The sequence below is a fragment of the Oryx dammah genome, unplaced genomic scaffold (genome assembly GCF_014754425.2).
Source record: "Oryx dammah isolate SB20612 unplaced genomic scaffold, SCBI_Odam_1.1 HiC_scaffold_25, whole genome shotgun sequence".
In the NCBI taxonomy this organism is placed as follows: Eukaryota; Metazoa; Chordata; class Mammalia; order Artiodactyla; family Bovidae; genus Oryx; species Oryx dammah.
In genome coordinates this window covers 48,567,146-48,587,331 of record NW_024070209.1, presented here as the reverse complement: position 1 = coordinate 48,587,331, position 20,186 = coordinate 48,567,146, and the positions used below count along the sequence as shown (strand labels likewise).

Below are 20,186 nucleotides of genomic sequence, written 5' to 3'. Positions count from 1 at the left end.
ATTCTAGAAATCCAAGGCTCTGAAAACAATAAATGCTGGTAAGGAAATGAAGCAACAGAAACTCTGCTTACATTGCTGGTAGGAATACAAAACAGTTGGAAGACAGGCAGTTTCTTACAAAACTCAACATACTCTTACCATATGATCCAGCAATTGTGCTCCTTGGTATTTACTCAAATGAGTTGAAAATTTATGCCCACGCAAAACCTGCACAGGAATGTACCTCAGCTTTATTTATAACTGTCTGAACTTGGAATAAACCAAAATTTCCTTCAGTAAGTAAATGGATAAAATAAACTAGGACATCCATATGATGGAATATTCAGTAATAAAATGAAATGAGCTATCAATCCACAAAGACATGAAGGAATCTTAAATGCATATTGCTAAGTGAAAGAAACCAATCTGAAATGGCTACATACCATGTGATAACCTGGAAAAGGCAAAACTTTGGAGATAGCAAAAAGATAGGTGTTTGCCAGAGGTTGTGGGGGAGGAAGGGAGAGATGAATAGATGTAGCACAGAGGATTTTTAGAGAAGTGAAAGTATTCTGTATGATACTCTAATGGTGTCATAATGAATTCATGTTGCTATATATTTATCAAGACCCATAGAATGTATAATATAAAGAATGAACCCTAGGGACTTTTCTGCTAGTCCAGTGGCCAAGACTCCCAATGCAGGGGCTCTGGGTTTGATCTGTGGTCAGGGAACTAGAATCCATACTCTGCAACTGCAATCCATACCCTCAATTCTGTTGAGCATCCATACAACACATGCTCAACAGAGATCAAAGATCCAGTGTGCTGCAACTGAGACCCAGCAAAGCCAAATGAAAAATAAAAAGTTTTTTTTTTTAATAAAATTTTAAAAATAGTGACCCCTTGACTGCAAGGAGATCCAGCCAGTCCATTCTGAAGGAGATCAGCCCTGGGATTTCTTTGGAAGGAATGATGCTAAAGCTGAAACTCCAGTACTTTGGCCACCTCATGCGAAGAGTTGACTCATTGGAAAGGACTCTGATGCTGGGAGGGATTGGGGGCAGGAGGAGAAGGGGACGACAGAGGATGAGATGGCTGGATGGCATCACGGACTCGATGGACGTGAGTCTGAGTGAACTCTGGGAGTTGGTGATGGACAGGGAGGCCTGGCGTGCTGCAATTCATGGGGTCGCAAAGAGTTGGACATGACTGAGCGACTGAACTGAACTGAATGTAAACCATGAACTTTGTTATTAATATCATTATTAGCTCATCAGTTGTCACAAATATATCACACTAATACAAGATGTTAGTACAGGAGAAACAGGGAGAGCATGAAGGGTGTATGGAAACTACTACTCAAAGAAAAATCTATTAGTTTGAAAACAAAGGTGAGTTGAGTTCACAGTTTAATTGCACAAGTGTTCTTTCTTAGAACAACTATGAGACTATCATTGTATTTGGGTATACAGAAGTATTGTATTCATATTTTCCAGTTCTTCACACAAAATAGTAAAATGATCTGTACACCAGTGACAGGAATTTATAAAATTAATAATTTTATACTGCTTCACTAACAGCATTCTTTTTATAAAACTTTTTTTCCCCTTTTTCTTTAATTTTTTTTTTTTTTGGCTGCATCTCCTGGCATGAGAAACTTCCCCAGGCAGGGATCAAACCCGCACCCCCTGCAGTGGAAGCACAGAGCCTTAACCATTGGACCGCCAGGGAAGCTCCAAGAGTGTTCTTACTTGACATTGGCATTTTTTAAATGTGGTAAGTGTGTGGCAGAGAGGAATGCAGTAAGTACTACTACAGTTGGGTACCACGGTCTCTCTCCTGCTAAGTTGCCAACAGTTTTGCCCATTTTTCTTTGCATTATCAGTTCAAATGTTAACACAGTTTAAAAGGCAAATAACATCTCAGTATTATTATAGTAAGTTTTGCCCCTAAAGACTTCAGGGGTTCACGGACCATGTGCTGAGAACCACCATCCTAAAGGAAAAAGATTGGCAGGGGTAGATGTAGTAGAGATTATTGGGCACAGATGTGTCTGGCAGGTGGATTCACCAAGTGTTCCTGCTGTTGAAGTCTGGCCCACTTCTAGGTGATCCTGATACAACACTTTGGAAGCCATAGATCTATTAATATTTAGGGGATGCATCTCTTAATCCACTGTCAAATCCCAGTCCAGGTGAATACATTGTGGATTGGGAAGTTTAGGCCAGATTTTCTAGGATCACTCAAAATTAGACGGCTCTGGACTTCCTTGGTGGTCCAGTCATTAAGAATCCACTTGCCAATTTAGGGGATATGGGTTCAATCCCTGGACTGGGACGGTTCCACATGCCTCAGGCAACTGGGCCTCAGTGTCACAGCTACTGATCCCGTGTGCTGCAGCTACTAGAAACACTACTGGAGAGTAGCCCCTCCTCTCCGCAGCTGGAGGAAGTCAGAGAGCAGCAATGAAGACCCAGAGAAGCCAAAAATAAATATATAAAAATTTAAAAAATACTAGAATGCTCCATTTTTTAAAAACTATTTATTTTTATTTTATTTACCATCTGAGCCAGCTCAGATGGTAAAGAATCTGCCTGTAATGCAGGAGACTCCGGTTTGAGCACTGGGTTGGGATGATCTTCTGGAGAGGGGCATGGCAACCCACTCCAGTATTCTTGCCTCGAGAATCCCATGGACAGAGGAGCTTGGTGGGCTAGATAGTACATGGGGTCGCAAAGAGTCAGATGTGACCGAGCAACTGACACTTTCACATTTTTATTTTGGCTGTGCTGCGTCTTCCTTGCAATACCTGCGCTTCTCTCCAGTTGGTGCCCAGGCTCTAGAGTACAAGGGTCAGTAGTTGCGTGTACGGGCTTATTTGCCTGAGGTATGTGGGATCTTAGTTCCCTGACCAGGGATTGAACTCATATCTCCTGCATTGGGAGGCAGATTAAAAACCACTGGACCATCTGTTTTATTTATTTTTTAAATTTTGGTTGCACTGTGTGGCATCCAGGGTCTTAGTTCCCCAACCAGGAAAGTCTCTAGATGGTTCCATTACATTCAATGTTGATTATATGCTATGTGTGAAGAACTGGCTTCAGCAATACGTGAACTGTGAACTCCCTGACGTTCAAGCTGGTTTTAGAAAAGGTAGATGAACCAGAGATCAAATTGCCAACATCCGCTGGATCATCGAAAAAGCAAGAGAGTTCTAGAAAAACATCTATTTCTGCTTTATTGACTATGCCAAAGCCTTTGAATGTGTGGATCACAATAAACTGTGGAAAATTCTGAAAGAGATGGGAATACCAGACCACCTGACCTGCCCCTTAAGAAATCTGTATGCAGGTCAGGAAGCAACAGTTAGAACTGGACATGGAACAACAGACTGGTTCCAAATAGGAAAAGGAGTACATCAAGGCTGTGTATTGTCACCCTGCTTCTTTAACTTATATGCAGAGTACATCATGAGAAACGCTGGACTGGAAGAAACACAAGCTGGAATCAAGATTGCCGGAAGAAATATCAATAACCTCAGATATTCAGATGACACCACGCTTATGGCAGAAAGTGAAGAGGAGCTAAAAAGCCTCTTGATGAAAGTGAAAGAGGAGAGTGAAAAAGTTGGCCTAAAGCTCAACATTCAGAAAATGAAGATCATGGCATCTGGTCCCATCACTTCATGGGAAATAGATGGGGAAACAGTGGAACCAGTGTCAGACTTTATTTTGGGGGGCTCCAAAATCACTGCAGATGGTGACTGCAGCCATGAAATTAAAAGATGCTTACTCCTTGGCAGGAAAGTTATGACCAACCTAGATGGCATATTCAAAAGCAGAGACATTACTTTGCCGACTAAGGTCCGTCTAGTCAAGGCTATGGTTTTTCCTGTGGTTATGTATGAATGTGAGAGTTGGACTGTGAAGAAGGCTGAGCGCTGAAGAATTGATGCTTTTGAACTGTGGTGTTGGAGAAGACTCTTGAGAGTCCCTTGGACTGCAAGGAGATCCAACCAGTCCATTCTGAAGGAGATCAACCCTGGGATTTCTTTGGAAGGACTGATGCTGAAGCTGAAACTCCAGTACTTTGGCCACCTCATGAGAAGAGTTGACTCATTGGAAAAAACTCTGATGCTGGGAGGGACTGGGGGCAGGAGGAGAAGGGGACGACCGAGGATGAGATGGCTGGATGGCATCACAGACTCGATGGACGTGAGTCTGAGTGAACTCCGGGAGATGGTGATGAACAGGGAGGCCTGGCGTGCTGTGATTCATGGGGTCACAAAGAGTGGGACACGACTGAGCGACTGAACTGAACTGTGAAGAAGTGGACAAGTTACAGAGGAGGAAACAAATGATTCAGTTGTGGCCTCTGTCATAAAGGGGTGTAATAACAAAAGCATATAGAAATAATAAAATAATAATAGAATATAGGAAAGTTTTAAATGAGGTTCAAAGTGCTACTATAGGAGCACTGAGGAAGAAATGAATTATGACTGGAGAAATCAGAAAAAATTTTTTTGAAAACTTGGGCCTTAAAGAATGAGTATAATTTTGAGAGGAGAGGGAAGTCAAAAATTCTGAGTAGTTTGGGTGAACTGAGAGCATTCTCTATAGAGAAATGCAGTTAATAAATGAGATGTATTAACTCTTTACCTCTCCATCCCATGATTTTAACTTGTTTTTGTTCAAGCTGTTGATTTCTGGTTTACCCTTTCAGGACCAAAATTTGGAGACTCATGGCATTTAGCATTCACTTATCCAAAAATACTCCAAAATTTGTGGTGGCTCAGTGGTAAAGAATCTGCCTGCAAGGCAGGAGATGCAAGTTTCATCCCTGGGTTGGAAGACCCCTGGAGGAGAGTATGGCAACCCACACAGTATTCTTGCCTGGAAAATCTCAGACAGAGGAGCCTGCTGGGCTCTGATCCCTGGGGTTGCAAAAGAGCCGGACACCACTTAGCAACTAAACAACAAACAAAAGGAATTTCTTCATGGTTCTTTCCTAATGAAAAATATTTCTGTCTGCACTGTAGAGAAAGAAGCCCCCTTTCAGATTTTTCAACTCAGTACCCTAAACTTTTAGTGAGTGCCTACTAAGTACAGGATATATGTTATTTTCCACTAGGGGTACCAAGGTAAAGACATAGCTCCTTTCTTCACAGAACTTAAGAGTCTTGGAAAAGTCAAATTGGGAGATTGGGATTGACACATACACACTACTATATATAAAATAGATAACTAATAAGAACCTACTGTATAGCACAGAAAACTCTACTCAATACTCTGTAATGACCTATATGGGGAAAGAATAAAGAATGGATATATGAATAAACAGATTCACTTTGCTGTATGGCAGAAACAAACAACATTGTGAATCAACTATATTCCAATAAAAATAAAAATTTTTAAATGTGTATGCAGGGGACTTCTCTGGTGGTACAGTGGATAAGAATATGCCTGCTAATACAGGGGACACCGGTTCAATCCCTCGTCTGGGAAAATTCCAGGGTAACTAAAGCCCCTGGGACACAACTATTGAACCCGAGTGCTGCAAACTGCTGAAGCCCTTGTGCCTAGAGCCCCTTCTCCACAACAAGAGAGGCCATCGCAATGAGAAATGTGCACCGCAACAAAGAGTAGCCCCCACTTGCCACAACTAGAAAAAGCCTGCGTGCAGCAACAAAGACCCAGCACAACCATAAATAAATACATAATTGTGTATGTATTTTTAAAAAAATCCACCTTCCAATGCAGGGGACTTAGGTTCAACCTCTGGTTGAGGAACTAAGATCTCACATGTTGTGGGGCAACAGATCCCTTGCTGCAACTACTGAACCCACAAGCCATAATGAGAGAGAAGCCCTTGATCTTGCAGGAAGATTCCATGAGCCAAAACTAAGACCAATCACAGCCAAATAAATACATATTTTTTAATGTGTATGCAGTTTATGAGGCTTCCCAGGTGGCGCTAGTGGTAAAGAACTGGCTGTCAATGCAGGATAAGATACTTGGGTTTGATCCCTGGGTGGGGAAGATCCCCTGGAGGCAAGCATGGCAACCCACTCTAGTACTCTTGCCTGGAGAATCCCATGGACAGAGGAGCTTGGCAGGCTCAGTCCATAGGGTCACAAAGAGTCAGACATGACTAAAGTGACTTAGCACACATACATGCACATGCAGTTAATGGTAAAGCTTATTGTAGATTTTATAAAAGATACGGTGTGATGGTGATCAGAAGAGGAAGAAATTGAATTTCAGTGGGGAAATCTGGAAGACTTCATGGAAGCAATGATGAACGAAGCAGGATATTCACTTGTCTCAATGACGCAAGTCCACTTGAGCAAAGATGTAAAAGGGGATAGTTTGTTTTGGGAAGGACAGGTAATTTAGTATGGCTAGGGGGCTGGAAGGTGAGTCTCTTGAGAGATAATCTTCAAAAAGCAGGTTTAGAACAATCTTGGCATGCCAAACTAAGGAGTTTAGGCTTTACCCTGGGGGTAGGGTGCTGCATTCTCAAATTGGTGTTTTAGGAAGATAAGGAACAAGGATAGAAAGAATGGATGGGAGAAGATAGTCAGTTTGGAGGTGGATCAGAGAAGAGATCATCCTGGCATTACCTAGGAAGCAGAAGCTGGATGAAAAGGATGGTATATTTGAGAGATTAAGACTTAGTGGTGTCACAGATATGCAGATGACACCATCCTTATGGCAGAAAGCGAAAAGGACCTAAAGAGCCTCTTGATGAAAGTGAAAGAGAGTGAAAAAGCTGGCTTAAAGCTCAACATTCAGAAAACTAAGATTATGGCCCCTGGTCCCATCACTTCATGGCAAATAGATGGGGAAACAATGGGAACAGTGACAGACTTTATTTTCTTGGGCTCCAAAATCACTGCAGACAGTGACTGCAGCCATGAAATTAAAAGACTCTTGCTCCTTGGAAGAAAAGTTATGACCATCCTGGACAGCATATTAAAAAGCAGAGACATTACTTTGTCGACAAAGGTCTGTCTACTCAAAGCTATGGTTTTTCCAGTAGTCATGTACAGATGTGAGAATTGGACCATAAAGAAAGCTGAGCACCGAAGAAAGGATACTTTTGAACAGTCGTGGTGAAGAAGACTCTTGAGAGTTGCTTGGACTGCAAGGAGATCACATCAGTCAATCCTAAAGGAAATCAGTCCTTAATATTCATTGGAAGGACTGATGCTGAAGTTGAAGCTCCAATACTTTGGCCACCTGAGGTGAATAACTGACTCATTAGAAAAGACACTGATGCTGGGAAAGATTGAAGACAGGAGGAGAAGGGGACAACAGAGGATGAGATGGTTGGATGGCATCACCAGCTCTATGGACATGAGTTTGAGTAAACTCCAAGAATTGGTAATGAACAGGGAAATGGGCATGCTGCAGTCTATGGGGTTACAAAGAGTTGGACATAACTGAGTGACTGAACTGAACTGAACTGAACTGATTGATTGTGTGTATAGGATGGCTTAGGGGATCCTAACTTGGGACAGTGGTAGAATGGGAGTACTATTCAGGAGGAGGAACGTGGGAAAAAGATAAAGGGTTTGGTTTGGCTGTCGGATGTGTCTGTGGACTGTCCAGGACATTGGAGAGGCAGCAGTGGCAATTAGAGAGAGGTATGGCATTTGGAGGGGGACGGTCCTTCTCAGGTAGCTCAGGGCTTCCCAGGTGGGCGCTAGTGGTAAAGAACTTGCCTGCCAGTGCATGAGACTAGAAGAGATGAGGGTTCGATTCCTAGGTCAGGAAAATTCCCTGTAGCAGGGCATGGCAACCCACTCAAGTATTCTTGCCTGGAGAATCCCAGGGAGAGAGGAACCTGGTGAGCTACAGTCCATAGGGTTTCAAAGAGTCAGACACGACTGAAGCAACTTAGCATGCACGCACTCACAGATGTGGGGATTGTCCTTACATGGCTGTTGAAACTGTAAAGGCACTGAGTACACTTCCCTAGGGAGAGCAGTATTGACATTTGGTCTGTATATTCTTTGTCTTTGGGGTGGGGGTCGTGGGCTATCCATGACATTGTAGGAAGTTAAGCATCCTTGGCTTCTACCTACTAGATGCCAGTAGCACCACTACCCCCATCAGTTGTGTCAACCAAAAATATGTCTAGACATTGTCACATTCCCTGGAGGGCAGGATCAACCCCAGAGAGAACTATTGCTCTAGGAGAGAGGGTGGAGTCAGAAAATAGCCAAGGGCAGAACCTTTCAGTTCTAAGGGCAAGGTCAGAAAGAAAGAGAGCACCTTGGGAGAGATGGGGGTGACTCGTTGTGTAACAGTCTGTAAAGAGGGAGACAAAAGAGGCCTTGGCAGCAGTGAGAGGTTTATGATCTTTCAGGAGCAATTCCAGTTGAGCCTCCTGAATGTGCTTCCTCGTTCTCTAGCCTTTCCCCTGAAAGGTACAGGAGTCAACTGCCCACTAGGGCCATAAATGAGACTGGGGTATATGCCAGTGTACAGCAAAGCTTGCCTGATTGCTTTGCAGACTGTTTATATTCCTCTTCCCTTCTGTCATTCCATTTGTTCTACTAGTCTCCTTTTTCATTTGTAATATGCTTTAGCAGAAATATAGACATATATACCCATACTATTTAATTCTAACAATAATCCTGCAAAACAGCTTTCATTCTTGTTCCCATTTTGCAGATGAAGAAACCAAAGCTCCCAGAGGGAAGTGATTTGCCTAAGACTCCACAACAACCGGCTTCCTAGGTGGCTCTAGTGGTAAAGAACCTGCCTGCCAGTGCAATAGACATAACAGATTCTGGTTCGATCCCGGGGTCAGGAATATTCCCTGGAGAAGGAAATGGCAACCCACTCTAGTATTCTTGCCTGGAGAATTCCAGGGACAGGGAGCCTGATGGGCCACAGTTAGAAGGTCGGGGTTGCAAAGTCAGACACGGCTGAATCGACTGAGCACACAAGGATGCATGCCACAGCCAGGCAGCAGGAGGATTGATGCCCAAATCTGATCACACAGGGACTGAGAAGACTCTTCAGCATACTCCAACTGCTTCTTTGGCCGCAGCTCCTATCACATGGCGTCTTTTCCATACAAAGTAACTGACACTCCCCTCCTCCTGGAATAGAGCCTTCCTTGACTAAAGGAGTCAGTGGCTTCTGTTCTCTTGTTCCCTGCCCACAGCACTATTTCTGCTCATTGAGTACCATTCAGTACCTTCTGAATGTCTTACCTTGTGAGGGTGGTAGCCAGATCCTCTTCCTTTTTTTTGGCCACACTAGCTTGTGGTATCTCAACTCTCCAACCAGGGATTGAACCCAGACCACAGTAATGAAAACCCAGAATCCTAACTACTAAGCCATTTGGGTCCCTGTTACTGTGCAGGCTTTTCTCTAGCTGTGGCTCATGGGGGTGACTCTGTCTCGGTGGGCAGGCTTCTCATTGCTGTGGCTTCTCTTGATGCAGAGCATGGGCTCTAGGACTTAAGAGCTTCCATAGCTGTGGCTCCCAGGCTCTAGAGCCCAGCCTCAGTAGTTGTGGCTCACGGGGCTTAGTTGCCCCAAGACCTGTGGAATCTTCCCAGGCCAGAGATTGAACCCACATCTCTTGCATTAGCAGGCAGATTCTTTGCCACTGAGCCACCAGGGAAGCCCCAAGATAGTTTTCTGATAAAGGATCACAATGCAGTGTTTGTACAGGTGAGGCTAAGCCTGCAGCAGTTCTGTAAGGTGAAGATGATGACGAACGGGTTACAGGCCCAACCACAGGTGCTGCCGAATCTCCCTGACAGTTGCTAGATCTAGGCTAAGGGTCAGCTCTCTCAGGGACATCAATGTATGTCCAAGGTTTGCGGTGGCATACCAGACCCAATAGCTCAACTGTTGTAACTCTCCTTACAACAAGGAACATCCAGGGAATTCCCATCCAGGGAATCCTCTTCCATTTCTTCCTGTTCCCCTCAAACATCCTACTCTGGTCTTTGTTTCTTGGCATCTCTCATGTTCCCTTACCCACCAATTCACTTAGCATCTAGAATTCTGAGTAATCACAAAAGCCACCATTTACTGACAATTTTTAAAGTACCAGGCACAGAATGAAGCTTAGAGATGTTACATAAATCTGTCCAATGTCACAAAAATGTTAAAGTATAGATCAGTGTGTCTGTAGAAATATAATTTGAGCCACATTGGTAATTAAACATTTTCTATTAGCCAAATTAAAAGAGAAAAGAAACAGATGAAATTAATTTTACCAATATTTTTTAAGTTAACTCAATATATCCTAAGTGTCTATTAACATATAAATGGATAAGAAGATGTGGTGTGGACGATAGCCTGCCAGGCTCCTCTGTCCATGGGATTCTCCAGGCAAGAATACTGGAGTGGGTTGTCATTTCCTCCTCCAAGGGATCTTCCCAACCCAGGGATCAAACCTGGGTCTCCTGCATTGCAGGCAGACACTTTATCCTCTGAGCCACCAGGGAAGCCATATATATATATATATATATATATATATATATATATATATATATACAATGGAATATTACTCAACCATGAAAGAGAATGGAATTTTTCCTTTTAAAACAACATGAATGGACCTCAAGGGTATTCTGCTTAGTGAAATAAGTCAGACACAGAAAGACAAATACTGTATGATATCATTTATATGTGGAATCTAAAAAATATTAATACAACAAACTACTGAATTTAACAAAGAAGAAGCAGACTCATAGATATAGAGAACAAACTAGTAGTTAGCAGTGGGGAGAGAGAGGGGAGAGGAGCAATTTAGGAGTAGGAGATTAAGAGGTACAAGCTACTATGTACAAAATAAGCTAAAAGGATATATCATACAACATAGGGCATACAGCCAACATTTTATAATAACGATGAAAGTGAAAGTGAAGTCGCTCAGTCGTGTCCGACTCTTTGCGACCCCATGGACTGTAGCCTACCAGGCTCCTCCATCTGTGGGATTCTCCAGGCAAGAGTAATGGAGTGGGTTGCCATTTCCTTCTCCAGGAGATCTTCCCAACCCAGGGGTCAAACCTGGGTCTCCCGCATTGCAGGCAGACGCTTTACCATCTGAGCCACCAGGGAAGACTCTGTAATAACTATAAATAGAGTATAACCTTTAAAAATTGTGAATCATTATATTGTATACCTGTAACAGTGATCAATGCAAAGAAATAGAGGAAAACAACAGAATGGGAAAGACTAGAGATCTCTTCAAGAAAATTAGAGATACCAAGGGAACATTTCATGCAACGATGGGCTCGAGAAAGGACAGAAATGGTATGGACCTAACAGAAGCAGAAGATATTAAGAAGAGGTGGCAAGAATACACAGAAGAACTGTACAAAAAAGATCTTCACGACCCGGATAATCACGATGGTGTGATCACTCACCTAGAGCCAGACATCCTGGAATGTGAAGTCAAGTGGGCCTTAGAAAGCATCACTACGAACAAAGCTAGTGGAGGTGATGGAATTCCAGTTGAGCTATTTCAAATCCTGAAAGATGATGCTGTGGAAGCGCTGCACTCAATATGCCAGCAAATTTGGAAAACTCAGTAGTGGCCACAGGACTGGAAAAGATCAGTTTTCACTCCAATCCCAAACAAAGGCAATGCCAAAGAATGCTCAAACTACCTCACAATCTCACATGCTAGTTGGAGAAGGCAATGGCATCCCACTCCAGTACTCTTGCCTGGAAAATCCCATGGATGGAGGAGCCTGGAAGGCTGCAGTCCATGGGGTCGCTGAGGGTCGGACATGACTGAGAGACTTCACTCTCACTTTTCACTTTCATGCATTGGAGAAGGAAATGGCAACCCACTCCAGTGTTCTTGCCTGGAGAATCCCAGGGACGGGGGAGCCTGGTGGGCTACCGTCTATGGGGTTGCAGAGTCGGACACGACTGAAGTGACTTAGCAGCAGTAGCACACGCTAGTAAAGTAATGCTCAAAATTCTCCAAGCCAGGCTTCAGCAATACGTGAAACCTGAACTTCCAGATGTTCAAGCTGGCTTTAGAAAAGGCAGACAAACCAGAGATCAAATTGCCAACATCTGCTGGATCATCGAAAAAGCAAGAGAGTTCTAGAAAAACATATTTCTGCTTGATTGACTATGCCAAAGCCTTTGACTGTGTGGATCACAATAAACTGTGGAAAATTCTGAAAGAAATGGGAATACCAGACCACTTGACCTGCCTCTTGAGAAACCTATATGCAGGTCAGGAAGCAACAGTTAGAACTGGACATGGAACAACAGACTGGTTCCAAATAGGAAAAGGAGTACATCAAGGCTGTGTATTGTCACCCTGCTTCTTTAACTTATATGCAGAGTACATCATGAGAAACGCTGGGCTGGAAGAAGCACAAGCTGGAATCAAGATTGCCGGGAGAAATATCAATAACCTCAGATATGCAGATGACACCACCCTTATGGCAGAAAGTGAAGAAGAACTAAAAAGCCTCTTGATGAAAGTGAAAGAGGAGAGTGAAAAAGTTGGCTTAAAGCTCAACATTCAGAAAATTAAGATCATGGCATTTGGTCCCATCACTTCATGGGAAATAGATGGGGAAACAGTGTCAGACTTGACTTTCTTGGGCTCCAAAATCACTGCAGATGGTGACTGCAGCCATGAAATTAAAAGACGCTTACTCCTTGGAAGAAAAGTTATGACCAACCTAGATGGCATATTCAAAAGCAGAGACATTACTTTGCCAACAAAGGTCCATCTAGTCAAGGCTATGGTTTTTCCAGTGGTCATGTATGGATGTGAGAGTTGGACTGTGAAGAAAGCTGAGCGCCGAAGAATTGATGCTTTTGAGCTGTGGTGTTGGAGAAGACTCTTGAGAGTCCGTTGGACTGCAAGGAGATCCAACCGGTCCATTCTGAAGGAGATCAGTCCTGGGTGTTCTTTGGAAGGAATAATGCTAAAGCTGAAACTCCAATACTTTGGCTACCTCATGCGGAGAGTTGACTCATTGGAAAAGACTCTGATGCTGGGAGGGATTGGGGGCAGGAGGAGAAGGGGATGACAGAGGATGAGATGGCTGGATGGCATCACCGACTCGATGGATGTGAGTTTGAGTGAACTCTGGGAGTTGCTGATGGACAGGGAGGCCTGGCGTGCTGCAATTCATGGGGTCGCAAAGAGTCAGACATGACTGAGCAACTGAACTGAACTGAACATATAATATTTACATCAACTATAATTCAATAAAAAATAAAGCACTTGGCACCTCCCTGGTGGTCCATTGGTTAAGAATCTGAGCTTTCACTTCAGGAGGTATGGGTTTGATCCCTGATTGAGGAACTAAGATCTGGCATGTCGTACAGCATGGCCAAAAGTATAAATAAATAAAGCAAGTTACAAATTTTTAAAAAAAGAAAAAAGGAAAAAGATCCAAAACATTATTTCAATTTTATATATTGATGAATATATAAAATTACTAAAGTGATATTTATAGTCTCTCTCTCATAATAAGTCTTCTAAATCTGGCGTGTTTTACATCTCAGTCAGACGAGCCACATTTCACATGTTCAACAGCTACTTGTGGTCAATGGCTACTGTACTGGACAATGATAATATATATCAACAGGGACTTCTCTGGTGGTCCATTGGTTAGGACTTCTAGTTTCCAATTCAGGGGATGCAGTTGTGATCCTGGGTTCAAAAACTAAGATCCTACATGCTGAGGGTAACTACTGAGCCCACACACTCTAGATCCCATGCTCCGCAACAAGAGAAGCCTGAGCACTGCAATGGGGAAGTCCCCGCATCCCACAACTAGAGAAAGCCCACTCACCCCAAGGAAAATCCAGTGTAGCCAAAAAATTTAATAATAATTTTAAAACGAAAGAAAAGATAGATCAAAGATACTGACCCACCTCTGCTTCACTTCATTGTTGCCTTTTTAAGAATGATGAGGAGTGGGGTACCACATTCTCTGTGAAAGCAGGCTGATACTATCCATCAAAATTCAGGTGTGTGCATGCTAAGTCACTTCAGTTGTGTGTGACTCTTTGCAGATCGTGGATTGTAGCCCATCAGGCTCCTCTGACCATGGGATTCTCCAGGCAAGAATACCAGAGTGGGTTGCCATGCCCTCCTCCAGGGGATATTCCGACCCAGCGATGGAACCTGCATCTCTTTATGTCTCCTGCACTGGCAGATGGGTCCCTTACCACTAGCACCGCCTGGGAAGCTATAATAAAGGGTCTTCAAATGCTACAGAGGTCCAAAATTTATTAAGGTCTTTAAAAAAAGTTTGTCAAAAAAAAAAAAAGAGAAAGCATTTGTCAAGAGAAGCTGCCATTTCCCTCTTGCAACTGTTACTTCTGGGATGGGACAGGAATGTTTGTTTCCTTCTGAACGGGTCTGTTATTGTTTTTCTGTCTTGATAAATACCATCCGGGAAGGGTGGATTTTCTCTGGCCTGCAGCCAGGTCAGTGGAAAAATCCTTTGCCCTGGGCCCCCTCTCTGGTCCGTAGGGCAGTCATCTGCTCATTTCTGTTGGGGTTCCCTAACCCTTGAGGTGGCCCCCGAAGGGACGTGCAGGACGGTTGAACTCTAGAATAGGAGAGTTGGTGACCCAGCATTTCCTGATTTGAGCAGTGGGCAGCCCTTTGTTCCAGGCTGTGCTAGGTACATGGTGTAAGCTTTTCTTTTACTCCATACCACCACCCTCTGAGGTCAGGATCAGCACCTGCAAAGAACAGAGATGTGAAGAGGTTCACTTAGGGTCTGGAGCTTCTGATGCCAGAACCCAGGATCACAGCATTTCAGACTTTGGGGGTTTCAATGCTTTCTGCACTAAAACAACTTGGGAACAAGGGTTGTCCAGTAAGAAATGTTCATATCTGCATTCTGTTTCCATGTGAACAAGGTCTGACAGAGTGCTTAGGGTTGATTTCATTCTTTAACAATTGGGGATCAGATACTGAGGACATTAAAAAAAGTTTGTTTTTTTTTTTCAAAGTGAGAGACTTCTCTAGCCCTGCAGTGGTTGACTCTTTCGCTTTCACTGCAGGGGACGCGGTTCCAGCCCTGTTGGGAAACTAAGGGCCTGTATGCTGCGTGTGCGGCCAAAAAATAATAATAATAATAATAAATTTTAAAAAGGAGACGGCTGCCCTTTCTACATCCGGAAACCTAGGAGGGCTGCCTGATCTTTTCTTGTTCCTAAGTTAGAAGAAATGTGGTGCCCGGGAACCCTGTCGCTTTAAGCCTAAGCCCCGGCTCCGGAGACTGGGAGGGCAGCGCAGGGTGCCTGCCTACCTGGAGAACCTGAGCGAGGTGTGGCCGGAGCCGCTGGGATGCGAGGTGGACGGGGGCGGGCTGAAAGTCGGACAAGCAGGAAGTGAACCGACGGCCGCCTGGGAGGAAACCGAGTAGTCAACGAGTTCAGCTGCCGGGAGGCCCGAGCCGCTTGGAAATATGGTGAGAGAGCTGGAAACGAAGAAGGGGCCGGGGATTACCCAAGGAAAGTTGGTTGGCAAAGTCGAAGGGCTGGGCCAGCGGCTGCCAGAGAGGTCTCTTCTTTGACAGCTTGGCTGAAAATAGGTCTGAGCTGCCTGGGTGGGTGTTCCTGCTCTTTCTCTGCTCCCTCCCTCTCCTGACCCCTGAGCTGGTCTGGAGTGGGCTTCGGTGCTTTGGGTGGCTGGAACCTAATTCATCTCCTCCTCCAGCCGCTGCCGGCCTGCGGATTTTGTGACATTCCTGGGCTGTGCCTGTGCGGTTCCGAAGGCAGAGCCCAGCCTATCGGCTGGAATCCCCCTCTGCTTCTCACTTTATCCTTGTACAGAAACCCAAATAATTTGTCTCTCTACTGAGTCCAAGGAATCTGCCACCCCGGGGGAAGAGAGCTGAGGGTTTGTAAAAGACTCAGAAATTGGTTCTCTGTGATTATCTATCAATGGTTTCGACCCCCACCCCTGATCTGTTTCTGGAAGTGTGGGTCAGGGAGGGAGGAGCTTAACAGTGTTTTCCCCTCCCTGTTCAAAAACCTTATCATGAAGCCTGGGGACGAGGCTATAGACTTGCCCTCCATTTCCCCCAATGCCAAGGCTGTCTGTTTTCTTTTTATACTTGCCTGAGCAGGCCATGGCCTGGTGCTTGCGCGTGGTGCTAAGTGGTGGGGAAAGCAGAAGTTTGTGGCCCAACTGTTCTCTCTCCTGGGGCCTTGGGAGGGACTTGGAGCCTGGTTGCCACAGCCAGGCTGCCTGGAAGGCTGGAGCAGCTCTCTAGCCACTGTCTGAGAGGGTGGGTGGCCTTGGTGAGGGTGGTCTGCGCCCAGCACAGGCATTTTTAATGAGGACCCCTGGGACCTGGGAATTTCGTACATAGTGGTGGAGCTGTGCATTGGGAGGTACTGGCTCAGCTGTCTCCTCTGACCCTCTCTGAGGAACAAGGAAGCAGTGGAGAGGGGTTTGATGTTACTTCTTGTTCTGTCAAGGGCCCTGAGAATCCACAAAGAAGTTGGGTCCTGTCTGTCTCCTACCATGGATGGCTCTCACCATCTGGGGCTTATAAAGGCATTTGGTTTTGATTACCCAAGTTCTACAGAAAAACATTTTCTTTGCAAACAGTTCAAGCATTGCAAAAAGCTAAAGTCCACTTCAGGCCTCCCCCTCCTCTGGCCTCTGAGGCTGGGTCTCAGTCCCTCCAGCTCTTGGCCTAATTAACCCCTTGTGTGGCTGTCCAGGAGGCCAGTGGCGGTGGAGGAGATGACCGTGTGCGGAACCTCAGGGATGAAGTGGAAGGGGTCAAGAATATCATGACCCAGAATGTGGAGCGGATCCTGGCCCGGGGAGAGAACTTGGACCACCTTCGCAACAAGACAGAGGATCTGGAAGCCACAGTGAGATGACAGGGAGCCCCTCACCCTACCCCCTGGGGAGCCCCCCAGCCCCCCACTCACTCCCAGGGGATGAGAAGAAGAGGGGGAAGGAAGATTACTGGGGGCGTGGTGATCATGGTGGCAGAGTGAAGGAGGGAAGTCTGTCTTTTCATGTGTGCTGGGAATTGATGAGAGCTGAGTCCCACTTCTGATTCTGCTGTACTCCACTGATTGGAATTGGGTTTAAGGACAGATTTAGGAGTGCAGGGGTGGATCCATGGAGGCATTTTCTGAGACAGACGGCTCAGTCAGCCTGTGCTTTCTTAGGTTTCTCTCCTATGAAACTGACTTTCCCTTTGAAGGCTGCCCTTGACTCTCATTTGGATCTGGCCATCCCAGGGCAAAAATATTGGCCCCAGAACATCCTCTTAGGGCCGCTGGCCTTCCCCAAGGTTTTTAGGCAGGCAGTGAAAAACTGTTAGAGTCTTGCTGAGCCAGCTTTAGAAAGAAGCTGGGAAGAGCAGTAAAAGTCTTTGATCTCAGACTCTTCTGCTAGCTGAATGCTAGAATAATATCTCCCACACATCTAGCTAGATATTCTTCTGTCTCTCCAGCTAGACGCCAAAGCCAGCTGCTCAGGGAAGGAGTGACTCTAAAGTTCAGCAGAGGGCTGGAGCCTGAGATTCCATGTCCACAGGGAGAGACTGGCATGGCTTTTGGAGTCCTGCGTGTAATCTTGAGTGTTGCTCGTTTAACTTCTGGAGACTTAGTGTTTCTATCCTCAGCCCGATCTGGGGAGCAGGGCCCAAGAAGACAATTTTTGCAACTCATGCTGGGAGAAGAAAGGACACTTGCCCTCAACTCCAGCCCCTGTACTGCCCTCACCCCCTCCTGTGGCTTCTGCAGTCCTCATGAGGTCAGAAGCCATAGAACCAGGAAGATATGTGCCCCCTGGAGCCTGCGCCCCCTCAGCCCGATTGTCTGCCCTCCTAAGGGCAGGTTGTGCTGCCCTTGTCACAACCCTGGGTGGAAGCATGTTTTAAAAGCCCAATGTGGAGGGCAGGGCAAGGCAGGGATGAGAAAAGAAGGGGGAGGGCAGGGGACCAGAGGAAGCCTCACAAATTCTAAATTTGAACTTGGCCCACCAGATGGTTCTGAAGGTACATTTGTCAAGATAGGAGGACATAAGCTGTCTTACTTAGCAGTCTGTTACCTCCACTTAGCACTTCAATATTTAGATGGATGGCATGTGGGTCTCTGTCTGCCTTATCCCCAACAGTCAGAGCACTTCAAGACGACGTCACAGAAGGTGGCTCGGAAGTTCTGGTGGAAGAACGTGAAGATGATTGTCCTCATCTGTGTGATTGTTTTTATCATCGTCCTCTTCATCGTGCTTTTTGCCACCGGCGCCATCCCAACTTAGGGAACCCCTCCCTCCCTGCCCTCCTCCTCGGCCGCCACCTTCCGTGGTGCATGCCAAGGGGGGCCCCTCTCTCCTGTCCTTCTTCACGTGGAACGCTGCTCGGTCCTGCCGCCCTGCACTCTGAAGCCCCCTGTCTACCCCAGGGAACACCTTGGTCTCCAGAAAGAGAGAGCTGGACTGTGGCTGCATTTCAGGGGTCCTCAGAGTTGGCTGGAGAGACCCAGAGGGCCTAGCACATGGCTGGAAAACTGATGGAACTGAGGGTGGCCAGTGGGCAATAAAGACCGTTTGGTATCCCTACGCGTGTGAGGTCCTTTCTCCCTTTCCACTGTGCCTGTGGCCCTTCTATTTCGTTTCTTCCCAGGACACTCTCTGGCAGAACTCTCCCATTGGAGGCCCAAGCTGTTGGAGGGGTAGAGAGCATAGGATTGGAGAAGAAAGACGGAAACTGTTTGTTTTTTATCGCCCCTCGTTCCATCATGGGTCTCAAGAGCAGGAATTTTCTGGAACTCTTGGAGTATGGAAAATTCAAGGCCTTCCCAGCATTTTAGGGTGGCATATAAGACTCCTAAGTGTCCTCTCTGCGTCTTGCCATTGTCTTTCATTCTTTTTCTTTTTTTGAAAATTTTTGGCTGTGCTGGGTCTTCGTTGCTGAGTGGGCTTTTCTCTAGTTGTGGCAAGCAAGGGCTATGCTACAGTCGCGGTGTGCGAGTTTCTCAGTTCAGTGGCTTCTCTTGTTGCGGAGTATGGGCTCTAGGGCCTTTGGGCTTCAGTAGTTGCGGCTCCTGGGCGCTAGAGCACAGGCTCCATAGTTGTGACACACAAGCTTAGTTGTTCTGTGGCATGTGGGATCTTCCTGGCTCAGGGTTTGAGCCCGTGTCTCCAGCATTGGCAGGTGGATTCTTTACCACCAAGCCACCAGGCAAGCCCCTTGCCATTTTTTAAAATTACTTTTTGCAGGAAATGTTAGCTGAGACATGCAGTGTTCCTAGGCAGAGTATTTAGAAATCTAAATCCTCCCCTCCTCCCACCCCACCATCATTGGCCTTTCTCTTCCACGGCCCTGTTGTAGTCTGGAAGGGAGGGGTGGGGGAGGGTGGAGGAACTAAATTGCTCTTCCTTCTCCTGTGGTTCTGCAAGTTCTATTTGTCTTTTGTCTGCCACTGTGCTTCTGGAACTTAGCAGAGCCTCTGGGTCTTAGCAGTCCTGAGGGGGTGAGCATCTCTCACCGTGTCTCGTGGCTGGACACAGTCAGTGTCACAGGACAGGGCCTGTGGCTTTCCTTCCCCTCCGGGACAATGGACCTCTCTGTCTTTGGGCCTCTCTCCTCCCCACCAGGTCCCACCATTACTGTTACTCTTTCCAGTGCCCAGTGCATCTTGGTTTGGGGGGAGGGTTCTTGTCATCTCTCTGCCCTGTTTGGAGGCAGAAGTCTGGAAGGGGCGGGGTTGGGAGACAGTATTGGGGGCCAGTACTGGCCAATCCAGTTCTAGAAGCATACTCTGAAAACTAGGAAGGGAGGAAAGCACCGAAGAGCCTGGGGGGAGGGGGCAGTCTTGGTCACCATCATGTCCATCCTCTCCCTGCTCGGTCCACTCCTAGACTCAAGGTCCAAGCAACTGGGGTGAGTGGGACCTAGACCTTCCAGGGTGAGGGTGGGGTCTGTGCTCACAGGGGCCTCAACCTGGGAGAGGGAAGTCAACACCCTCTTCCTCAAGAGGGACCACATTTGGGATGCTGGGTTGGTACGAGGCCGGGTAGAGAACTGGTTGGTGTTGGCTTCTGTGCAGCAGTGAAAGGAAAGGGTGAAGATGGACAGATTCAGCTCAGGAAGGCTCTGGATAGACAGACACGCCAGCCTCCTTCATCTTCCAACTGAGGAAGTTGGTCCTATCAGGGCCGGGCTGCCATGGCCCATGTGGTGAAGGAGAAAT

At 46.0% G+C, this 20,186-nt stretch overlaps 1 protein-coding gene across 1 annotated transcript; it reads left to right on the top strand.

Annotated features, from left to right (window-relative positions):
* The first annotated feature begins 15,226 nt into the window (after positions 1-15,226).
* VAMP8 (vesicle associated membrane protein 8) lies at positions 15,227-18,552 on the top strand. The gene is made up of 3 exons (XM_040224328.1): positions 15,227-15,430; positions 16,695-16,850; positions 18,109-18,552. The coding sequence occupies exons 1-3, from the start codon at positions 15,428-15,430 to the stop codon at positions 18,250-18,252; spliced, it is 303 nt and encodes a 100-aa protein (XP_040080262.1). The 5' UTR covers positions 15,227-15,427; the 3' UTR covers positions 18,253-18,552.
* The last annotated feature ends 1,634 nt before the right edge of the window (positions 18,553-20,186 follow it).

Excerpts from the sequence above, each read along its gene's own strand:
- VAMP8 (XM_040224328.1), top strand. Across the intron at positions 16,851-18,108 it reads CAGAGGATCTGGAAGCCACA|TCAGAGCACTTCAAGACGAC; the intron begins GTGAGATGACAG and ends TATCCCCAACAG.